The sequence below is a fragment of the Actinia tenebrosa genome, unplaced genomic scaffold (genome assembly GCF_029948245.1).
Source record: "Actinia tenebrosa isolate PJP-AT-01 unplaced genomic scaffold, QUT_ActTen_1.0 PGA_scaffold0__85_contigs__length_37466705, whole genome shotgun sequence".
Taxonomy (NCBI): Eukaryota; Metazoa; Cnidaria; class Anthozoa; order Actiniaria; family Actiniidae; genus Actinia; species Actinia tenebrosa.
The window spans coordinates 30,005,375-30,017,092 of NW_028292569.1; the positions used below are offsets into that span (position 1 = coordinate 30,005,375).

General features: G+C 38.8%; 1 protein-coding gene across 1 annotated transcript; it reads right to left on the reverse strand.

Annotated features, from left to right (window-relative positions):
• Positions 1-728: 728 nt before the first annotated feature.
• On the reverse strand, positions 729-11,718 carry LOC116294983 (oncoprotein-induced transcript 3 protein). Its single transcript, XM_031702685.2, has 12 exons — positions 11,476-11,718; positions 10,582-10,841; positions 9,772-10,054; positions 9,077-9,239; positions 8,415-8,777; positions 8,132-8,248; positions 7,363-7,476; positions 3,644-3,855; positions 2,959-3,112; positions 2,189-2,417; positions 1,796-2,085; positions 729-1,415 (listed from the first exon to the last, which is right to left on the reverse strand). Exons 1-12 carry the CDS (start codon positions 11,590-11,592, stop codon positions 1,216-1,218), a joined length of 2,502 nt encoding a protein of 833 aa, XP_031558545.2. The 5' UTR covers positions 11,593-11,718; the 3' UTR covers positions 729-1,215.

Consider the following 11,718-nt stretch of genomic DNA (forward strand, 5'->3'; position numbering starts at 1 on the left):
GCTACGGTAGCGCTAGAGCACTGCATGCCGAAAGTGAAGTAGCTAAAAATATCATGTCAATGACAATTGTATTATGAATAAAAGCGGATTCGATAGGAATTTCAATTGTAGAAGGGTTGCTGAAATGGAAAACTGAAAATTAACTATTAAAGAACTGAGTAGAGATTGAGCCAAATTGTATAGCCTCTTAAATACCATGAAGAGTCCCTTGCCCACTCTACCGCTGTGATTCTTAGAGGCTAATGACTAAGTTGGTTTCCCTGACATAGTTCTCAGGACATAGGAATCAGAATTATATAAACCAGTTGGGCCCGGGGGGGAATCCCATATATGGACTATACGGGGATGATCCGCTGAACAGGGTATGGTTCTTCAAGCTTCTTGTCATAAACAGGGTATTCAATTTAACTCAAGTTCCAAGTTCTTCCTGAGTTTCCCGTCATATTCAGGGTTTCTGCTTTCGTATTGACCCAAAACTGGTTATTATGGTCGTAAAAAACGATACGCGAGATGACATGATAATTGAAACAAGAAGAACAGGGTCTACAAATTTGATTTTTTTTGTCATAAACAGGGTACCCCTTTCAGAATCCCAGCGGAACACTCCTACCCAAATCCTGGCGGTGTACCCCCCCTCCCCCCGGGCAGTTGGGTTGAACCGTGTAACTGGTAGCACCATCATCAAGAAGCCTACAATAATTAATAGATAATCACTTCGGCACGCAGCATTCGTAAAGAATTACTATCCAAAAGTTTATTAATAACTACTAACGCGATGAAAAATCGTAAATGTTCTCGAAAATTACAAACACAGTAGCAGAGTTTTGCTGAGCTAAGGGTATACGGGAATGACGGGACAAAATACCTCTGGGTCTATAAAAAAAGAACTTTAACATAACCTAAGTGAAACCAATAAACTAGTGAAACCAAATGAACTAGAAATCACCTCCTTCATAAACAAGGCAGACAAAAACCTGTACTCAGTGATTGATAGCATGTTTTGTAAATACGCACACATCAAACTAAATCACTGGATAAAACTACTAATACCTAAAGAAGGATGTCTATAATGATTCTGAAATGCTGACTTTTATTATAAAAAGCTTTTTTTTCTTATTCGCATTTGTCGAGTAGGAATCAAAAATGAAAGCGAACCTATTCAATCATGTTAAGATATAGAGAAAAGAGAATACATAAACAGTCTTAAGTTGACTGTCATTCTTCTAGCTCATCTTTGTCAACGTTGTCCTGTTCATACGAGTTGACAGTAACATCCAGAGTGATGGTGGTTGGTTTGTTGTCTTGGCCACGCTTACGGTTACGATAGAAAATGACCGAGAGGAGTATGGTGATGAGAAAGAACAAACCACCAACGGCTCCTAGTCCACCAATGAGCTGCTTGGACTTCAATGAACCTGTTAAAACAAGTACGCAAATAACATGGTGGGAAATTCCAATGGACTACTTTCAGTATTACTTATATTGCTAAAAGGCTTAACCTACAGACTTCGATAGACCTGGCCCAACAACCTAAGGGGCTAGGCATATATTCCTCGAAAGACCTGGGCAACAGTCCTAGAGGGCTAGACATACGATAGATCACGATAGACCTGGGCAACAGTCCTAGAGGGCTAGACATACGATAGATCACGATAGACCTGGGCAACAGTCCTAGAGGGCTAGACAAACGATAGATCACGATAGACCTGGACAACAGTCCTAGAGGGCTAGACATAACTCTATAGACCTGGACCAACAGACCCGCTAGAGGGCTAGTCATTGACTAAGATCTTACTTTCTTGATTGTCACTCTTAGGTTCGATCTTGCCTCCTTTCAATGGTCCAGCAGACAAGTCATATGCCTTGGAGCCATCCATGTCAGCAGTTTCTCGACGTCCTCTGGAGCCACTGATGCAACCTTGTGCACACCTTGAGTTGTTGGAGTTACGATGACAGACAATCAGCTCACAGTGTAGATACACCAGAAAGGTGTTGGAATACACGAAACGAAACGATCTGATAGAGAACCGCTGGACTTTACTGTATGGGTTGTACCAATAATTCATGGTCGAGTCGCGCACGCATCTGTAAAAAGAATAAAATTTCTCATAGCGTTGTTTAGTGTTTAATTAGTTTTTGCAAGACGTTTAGGATTAATAGTCCACACTAAGGTGAGTGAGTTCCTTACCCTCTCTGTAGAAACACGTGTTGTGGAGTCGCATTGGGATCATTAGAAGGCGTAGCACGACAATTCTCAGCAAACACCACCAGATCAGCGTTGGTATTCTTGACTTCATACTGAACCCACAGAGGCTGGTTTGGGTAGACAACCACGGGGTAGGAGAAAGGTGAGTAGGGTGTTGAATAGCTAGAAGTCTGGTAGAGATCCATGGTGAAAGTGAAGTTTCCATAAGATCCTGTAGAGAGAGATTAAAAACTAAGTGCTGCATCGTAAAAATAGCTTTAGTTTGGTTTCAGTAATCGTTACATATTTATAGCAGATATGTTTTTTGTTTTTCATAATCCTATGTCAGTTTTACGCGAACTGCAAAATTCAAAATTTCAAAATTAAAATCCGATCATGAAACGAGAGCCACAGATTTCTTAACCATATAGCTATTATAGTCAGAGCGGATGCAATTAAACCGTGGAATAAAATCAATAAACTACTAAATACTAACTAATATTATCTATTTAGTGACTAATAGTCACTATTACTCAACCAAAATATCTATTAAACAAAAGACACAAATGGTCTCCTGTGTATTTGTCTTTGTATGATGAATGTTCTTGTTGAGTGATAGCAACTATTAGTTACTAAATAGATACTATTAGTTAGTATTTAGTTTGATTTTATTTCACGGTTTAATTGCATCCGCTCTATCAAATTTCATCCTTTCAACGCAATGAAAATGCTTCGCGCATGACAATAATTTGCATCAAATATATAAATATTACCTTCAGATGTGATCACTGTCTTCTTTGAAGGTGAAAAGGACGTGCTGGCAAACCGGCTTCGTTCATACTCGCAGAAGAAACGCAAAACAAGGTTTCTGTCACGTGAGATAATCGAACCATTCACTACTGGTTGGTAGCGGTTGTCAGTTCTCACCTGTAATTGAAGCATACAACATATGTACAGTATTTAATTGGCTGTTCATTTTCTGACATTAATTAATACTGTGTAAGAATGTGGGTGTTTGCGTACTTATAAAAAGTACAGTCACGGAGTGAAGACATCCTTTGAGCCAATCACAAAGCATGAAATAACTGGTCATCCAATCAGAATGCATCACACGTTCGAACCGTCAGTTTTTCAGAGAGTTACTCGAAATCTGCTCTGATATCGGTCTCTTTTTTGAAGATTTATGATAAGTGCGAGACATGTTTTACGTTTTGATTGAGGCTTATGTGGTGGCAACCATGACAGGAGGCCGGAACAATGGAATATGGTCTTATCTGGTTTACATAGGAGATCGAATTGAGTTTAACATGGAAAAAATAAACTCCATGCACGCTTGTGCCTCCTGTCATGACTACCATCACGTGATAGTATGGTGAAAATCCTTTATAGATAAATCCATCCGGATAAAATTTGCTGAGTATTTTTTTCCTGCTGGCTGATCCCGTTCAACTGATTTACCTCGTTCCAAAATGTGATTGTTTTCTGGTTTTCTGTGTATGTCGTACCACATCGATCTAAAGGTGCACGTAGTCTCTTTGTATGAGCTGTTTTTGTTGCTCTACATGATGGGTCTGTCAAGTGCAGATTCCGCCAATCAATATCAGAGAAGTACGCGTCCTTCAAGTCAAACTGCATGTAATTTTCGTCACAAGTTACAGTTGTTCTAAGGTCTATAATGACAAAATTATTTTTAAGTAATATATACAGTATGAGTGGCCGTGTTGTATCAGATATACAACCACGAGCCGAAGGCGAGTGATTCTATATCTGATACAACACGGACACGAATATTGTATATTACTTATAAAACGTCTAGGTGTATACATTCATGTTGTACTATAATTTTAAAGATAAAATTGAATTTGGCTAAGAAAATTGGAGTTAAAGTTTATGCAAATCAGGACGATTTTGTATCAGATATACAACCTCCTCCACGGACAATGATTTCTATTGTGTTTTCATCATTAATTGCTCATGAGTTTTATAATGGGTGTTAATTTTTTTTTATTGTTTTGGTGGCGGTGGTGTGGGTGGTTGTAATGGTAGTCATACATGGTGGTAGAAATTAAAATTGTGTTGTGCAGTTTTTCTGAGTGTAATATATTCATTACCATGATGCTTTGCGAATAACATGTTCACCACCTAAGCAAGGCTAATCTTTGGTGTGCGTTTTTAATCGAATAAATACTCCAAGGTTAGTGTGGGTGAGTGTGAAAATGGGTAGATGATGGTGATGATGGTGATGATTATAGTATGATTATAGTAATGTTAAGAGTAATGTTTTGAGTTGTTTTATGGGGGTTAGGGCTAAAGTGACTTGGTAGTCTCATAATGATATTGATTGTGGTAGAAATTTCCGTTATATTACTGAATAATTATATTAAAAACACCACATTAGAACGTTTTCCAACAACCGGGGTTAAAAATTCTAATGAGTTTGCTAATATGCTAATGATCTACGTACCGTACTGCCAGCTAAATTATACCGAAATAATCTGCGTGAAGAAGTTTTAACCTTAAAATGCTAGTCTTATTGCACTTTCTGTGAACTTGTCTTAATTTCCAGGAATGTAAACGAACTCAGCGTTAAAACGCTTGCCATTCTAAAACGTGCTTACAAAACTATTAACGCTATATTTTGGTTTTAAGAGAAGTAAACTTGCTGTTGCTGGTGCTGGCCTATCTCCGGCTTTTCAGAAGTTTCATATATGTAACTTCTCAGAAGCCGGAGATAGGCCAGCACCAACGAGTTTACTTCTCTAAAAACTCACTAAAATTGATACAAGATTTTTATAGAAGTTTTATTCAACAGCAGCGTTTGTAAAGTACAAATCTTTGAGTATAAGTGACGATATACCAGCTCGCTATAACAGTCGAGACTGAAGATTGGATTCCATTTTTTAATAGCTTAGTTATTCTTATCTAGATATTTGTCCACCTTGCTTAAAACGGCATCTACTTTACTCATCGTTTCCAAAGCCTTTTCGCACATTTTCTTATGTGCAGCTTGGGTTTCTGCTGCATTGTCAACCTTCCTCTTTTTAGATACCTTGTTCGTACCGGCAATGCAGTCATCTTTTTCATCAAACTCGCTCTCGCATGATGATGACGCAACATACTCTCCCTCTTATTTGTCCTTCACTGCTTGTCTTCTCTGGGAAGGTGTTTTCTTCTCTGCATACTTTATGGACTCTATTGGTTCAGTCGGGAAAGCCAACATTTTCTTTAAAATGTTCTTCATTCTGGTTATCAGTCGACTTGCCAGTGGGCTCTACGGATAGAGCGCCACAACATGATGAGGGAGTTGTGCCTCTAGGATTCTTTCTTTGCAGTACTGTAGGATCGGCAGGCCACTCTTTGCTATTACATTCGTTGTAGCATTTAGAAATAAATTCAATTTCCTTTTCACCAACAATAGCACGCTTTGGTAGTGATCCTATCACAATTAAAATTACAAACCATAAGTTGAAAACGATAATAAAATTAATTTGTCGCAAAAGTCCAGAAATGGGCTTTTTAAAAATGGTTCACTTACTTAACCCTCGCGAATTTCCCGGTATTGGAGAATCTTTTTGTGACATCTTGACAAAACGTTTATCAGAAATAATCAAGTAAACTAGCTAAACTCAATTGTCACTCGATGGGCACTGAATGCTCAGAAAATTCCGAAGTGCAAAACTCTAAACTGCCTGGACTAATTACAATAACGGTGTTAGTTGCACGCTTCGATTTTAATTATTTAAAAAATAGAAGTTTGACTGGTAGTTACTGTGAACTTGAGATGCAGTTCAGGATATACGTGTCCTGCTTTTGCAAATACTAGCAATTTTGATACTTCTGTCTGCTTTCCAGCCTCCGTTAGGCATACAAAACGTGCCGTTAAATAGACGTCTTCTTACAGGCTTCCGTGGCAGTGGATTTGATGGCAGGGATGTGTTCTCTCTAATACAAAGACAGCCATGGTTCTTTTGGAGAAATACAGGTGAAACCCCACAGTCATTTCTGCAGCTAGTAGCAGATGTTTCTCCAGCTCTATTCCGTTTAACAAGGGATGGATTACCACGTCAACGACTAGGACGCTCACAACTCAACATCACGAATCAAGTTCTATTAGCTTTAATGTGGCTACGCAAATATCTGCATGTGGAAAGTCTAGCTCTGTGGTTCGATACAGACCCATCAACTGTTGTGCGAATTATATACAGAGTCATACCAGAGATGTGGAGGTATTTCCAAAATCAAATTCGCTGGTTAAATGTAAATGAATGGGCCAACATGAGGGGAAATTGGCCAGAATTCCCAAACGCAGTGGGCGCTATAGACGCAACCCTGCATGAGATATACCGACCCATAACAGAGCCCCAGAGATCGTTCTATAGTGGGCACCGTCACTACCACTGTTTCAACACCCAACTTATCATTGATACCCTTGGACACTTGAGATATGTTCAAGCCGGGTTTCTTGGTAGTACACACGATGCGACATCTTACAGGCTGATGACCCGCATTGGACCAGGACAGCCTCTGGACCTACCACAAGGTGCAAAACGTCTAGCGGACAAGGCTTATTCTGATGGTGGACCATTGCTAACGGCCGTAAAAGCAAATCAAATGCATTTGCTGAACCCCAGAGAAAGAAGGCGGGCAAGGCGCTTTAACAAGTGTCTGTCACGACGACGAATCAAGGTGGAGCATGTATTTAAAGAAATAAAAGTGTACAAAGCCATATCACAGTTATGGAGACATCCTAGATGGCTTCTTCCAGTATGTGCGGAGCTTGCGTCATTTCTTGCTGAACGTCGAGTACGCTTATTTGAACATTTATAACAAACTAAAAAGGTATTTCTGTGTACAGCAAATTTCCAGGCTAGGTTAGTCCACTCATTTGTATTTTTTCGGATACAAACGTTGATGTTGAATAAAAAAAATAAAATCTTGTAACACTTGTTGAGTTTTCAATAAATTTAGAACGTTGAGTTCGTTTACATTCCTGGAAATTAAGACAAGTTCACAGAAAGTGCAATAAGACTAGCATTTTAAGGTTAAAACTTCTTCACGCAGATTATTTCGGTATAATTTAGCTGGCAGTACGGTACGTAGATCATTAGCATATTAGCAAACTCATTAGAAAGTTTAACCCCGGTTGTTGGAAAACGTTCTATTGTTACTCAACATACTTGTTTCACATTGTCTGCCAGTGTATCCATTACGACAGGAACAGTGATACCAGCCAACACCACCCCGACAAATACCTCCATTACGACAAGGGTTACAGCTACACGAGTACGAGTCTAGATTCAAAATGAATGTGATTTGTTTCAGAAAATGATATTAGTAAGGACTGGGCAAGACAACCTGGGGATCCCTATATATCTCAGACCACGTGGGAATAATCTATTTCCTCTAAATTGTGTCAGTCTTTTCAAATACCCAAGAGGCCTCTGGAATCCGAAAAAAACAATTTGGAGGTCACCATGCATTTAAGCCAGACAATTAACGTTAAACACTGATGACGCAAGCATTTTTTAAGCAAGAGGGGGGAAAAAAATCATATTTCAAACAATTTTGTTATATTGTACTTGAATCTTAGGCATTCCAGCAGTTGTGCTCTTTACAAAATAAACATTTGTGTATCATAAAAAAATTTCCTTTTTATTACTTCAAAAGTTTCAAGTTTTAATTGCCAATTCCTAAAATAACCATATGATGTTTACGTGATTTTCTTCAGATATTTGTTGCTTTATCTTTCTGACATTTATTCGTTCATATTCATGTGGATATGAAAACATTTGATAGAAACATTACTCCAGAGAACATATCATGTAAAACTCCCATGGTTCATTGGAAACGAGTAATTCACATACAAATATGTATATTTTAAGAGTATGCTACCACACTCCAGACAAAAGATGACTTGCCAAAACTCAATTCTATGTTGTCACTAACTTGTTTCACATTGTCTCCCGGTGTAACCATATGGACAGTAGCACATGTACCCTGAATAGGTAGGAGCACACGTGCCATCATTACGACAAGGACTGCTTGCACATGTGTTGTTCGAACCTGAATAAAAAATGGCAAACAATATTACAATGAAGAGTATAAACTGCATATATAAGTTGACAATTAATTCATTGAATTATGGATTTATAAGTCAATGTAGATTTAGCCTTAAACTTCTAGATCTTATAGCTAGAGACGATTAAGCACCAAATAGAGCCACACTTACCTGTCCCGTTGCCACAGTAACGGAGGCTACAGGTTGGTGGTCTGACAAGCTCGTACAGGTAGAATCCTCCACAGTTTCTGACACGAATGTTGTTGTCCCATCTACAGCAGCTACTATCCCAGTGATAGCACACCCTACGAGTCACGATACCCTCTGCTTGGGTGGGGTGAGAACCATTCATCCACCCAGATGCATGAGTTCCGCAGTGGTCTTTAGGGGTGCAAGATGTTGGCATAGCAGTCCCAGCATCACCCATGAACCGGTACCATGCCCGGTCGAGGTGGTTATCGCACAGTAATACGTCACCTCTGAACACTTCTTGAGAACGGTTACGTGAGTTTAACACGGTGTAGTTACTGCACTCTAATTAAAATATCTTCAATTAGCAAATAAAAAAGCAAATGGTTTTCAAAACTTTCTTGAAAGATTGCTTTAACATTCTTTCTATTATCAATACAGGTTTTTAACAACTATTTAAACTCGTCAAGATGTCACATATAATATTCAGGTTGCTGAGAGAAAGAAGTCACCGATAGTCAAAATGTATCGGGCTGTCATTTCCTAAGTGTCTCGGATTGATTATATCGATATGATAGTGATTGGTTGCTGTAGGTTACTAGTTGTAAATTTATTACGCTTTATGATCGTGATCTGCACATTACCTGTCCTATTAATAACGTGTACTACAAACTGCAGATCCACTGAGCCCAAACTGCTAGACGGATCAAACTGCGTCGTCCCTGAAGGAAAATCTTCAAGTTTCAAGATGATTGGGAAGAGTTGACTTGCGTTACCATTACCATTATAACTGAGAGTACAGTCACCCTGAAAATGATCATAAAGGAAGTAAGCATACAATTCTCTGTAAATTCCTGCCTGTAGCTTACCTCGTTTAGTACTCCATGTGGAAAGTATGTACACATCCCTTTGCACCAGGTGATCTCGTTTTGACAGCCCATCAAAAACCAGTCAATCATCGCGCAGGAAGAAATCTGATCAGGCGGTCCATCGAAAAAACATGGCGACCAAAGTCAGAAAAATTACTTTGAATCTTTTTCCCTAGTTGTTATGGACTAGCAATACATTTGAAATTCTACCTATTCTTATAACGAATACCTATGGGTCAAATGGTGCATTGCGGTCTCAATTCTTCTATGAAAGTATCGTGAAATGATAGCTCTTTGTTCGCCGATAAGCAACTGAAACTAGGACCGCCTGATCAACTACAACAATCCTTTTGCGCGCGTCCACCGAGATCGTTGACCTGGTAACATTCCTGCCTGTAGCTTACCTCGTCCAGTACTTCGTGAGGAAAGTAAGTATACATTGCTCTTTAACATTACAGCTGGTAGCTTACCTCGTCCAGTACTCCATGAGGGAAATAAGTACACATTCCTCTGTAACATTCCTGGTAGCTTGCATTACGACAACGCACTATGTCACCATCAGGATCTTCAACAGGAATCTTAATGACTGATGGGATACCTTGAACTACGTAGACCGTTAGTGAAATGTTGGAGACTGGCGAAGAGTTATTGAAGGTGCCGCTCACAGTTCTGTTGACCCTTGCTTCCAGTTGCATAATGTCATTAGGATTGGAATATGTAATTCCATGTATCCAATTACCTCTATCAGTTATTCTTAAGTAAACAAGGTAGAAAAGATTCGTGAAAAATATAAACATTAAAAAGAAATTAATAAGCAAATCATAAGCAGAATAACTCTATTGGCGGGCTAAGGTCAATTCTTTTCTTTTGGGTACATCAAAGGATTTCTATCTTTCCACAGAATGCTTTATTAGTTCCAGTATTTAAAGTCAGGGCAATCGAACCATAACCAGTAAGGTCTTTCTCAAATGCTTTTACTGCATTCTGTTTTAAGCAGTTTGGAGGGTCAAGTGTTATTCCAACATTTGTCATAGAATTTGCTAATTTATAAGGAAATCTTTTGGAAATGTAATTGAAATTGAATTATGTAGTCTACGGGGGCACATTTTATGTCCTTTGACTGTAAGATAAAACTACATTAACAATAAAAATGAAATGTGAGAGGTACAGGCAACCGAATGAGTTTCTCGCTTAATGTTTGTTTTCTAGCTGTCAGGTGACGTTTTCTTTTTTCCGTCTTTCTTTCTTTAAAGTAACTCTTTACTAGTTTTATGGCATACCTTACATTCCACCAGTCACCGCCATAGTTTCCCGCATATGTGAAGGAATTACTTCCTTCGCTCCAGTCTTCTTCGACGTTAAAGTTAGTGCAATAAATGTTTGCTCTTCCACCAGAAGAACTTGATACAATTGACCCGTGATAACTTTTTACTTTCCAAGTATTGGAAAACGAGGTGGATGCAAGGCTTCTGTTTGCGACTCTATTACTGTCACAATATACAGCACCTCGGCGGAATGAAAGCCTGAATGTGAAGTCCACCTGGTGAATGAAGAATACATATGGATTTATTAGTAATTGTCATTAGTTTTTCATTAGTTGGCAATTGCTTAACCAACCAGTAGCTTACTGATCAGTTAATCATATCCATATATTGGATCATTAATTTCACCATCTTGCACATCATCTCATTCGAACCAATCACAAAAGATACTTGACATTTTCTAGACAATTATATCAAGGAATCTATTTGAGTGTTGACCTCGACTACTTGCGAAACAGCGCTGAAGAAAAGCCGCCATTGATGCAAAAAAATCTGCGAAGATTTCCAGGACCAATGCGCACAAAAGCCTTGAAAATAACTAAAAAGACCAGCTGAACACGTAATAAGTATGTTCCTAATTGCTCAAGTGAGAAAAGGTTTAAGCGGCATCTATCCATCTGGGCTTTTTGGCAACTGTTTCTCGAAAGTGGTCTTCTCCTCAATTTTCCGCGAAAATCAAGGAATCATTATCGTTAAAAGAAGAAGATTAATTGCTGAATCATGTAGTCTGTTCAAGGACAAAACAAGGACTAAACACTTGCATGCGTGGCTTGAGACCAATTGAAATTTCTCCCGACTCAGTTCAATTGCCATTCATGATTGATTTAATTTAATTTCTTGCTTCAACTTTACCGAGTATGGCGAGCTTCCTTTTGGCCTGAAGGAGATTGTACCTCCTCTGTAATGCGATGAGTGAACTTCACCAACAAAAAACACAAGGACAGCAATGATAAAATGCACAATGATCATGGCTTCGTTTTCTGCGGAATAACCCTTGTATGACTATGGTAAAAATTCACTATAAATTCGACTGAACCTGAAATTGAAATAACATCAGGTCAGCGTATGGACTATGACTGGGGCGCTTTGTGAAAA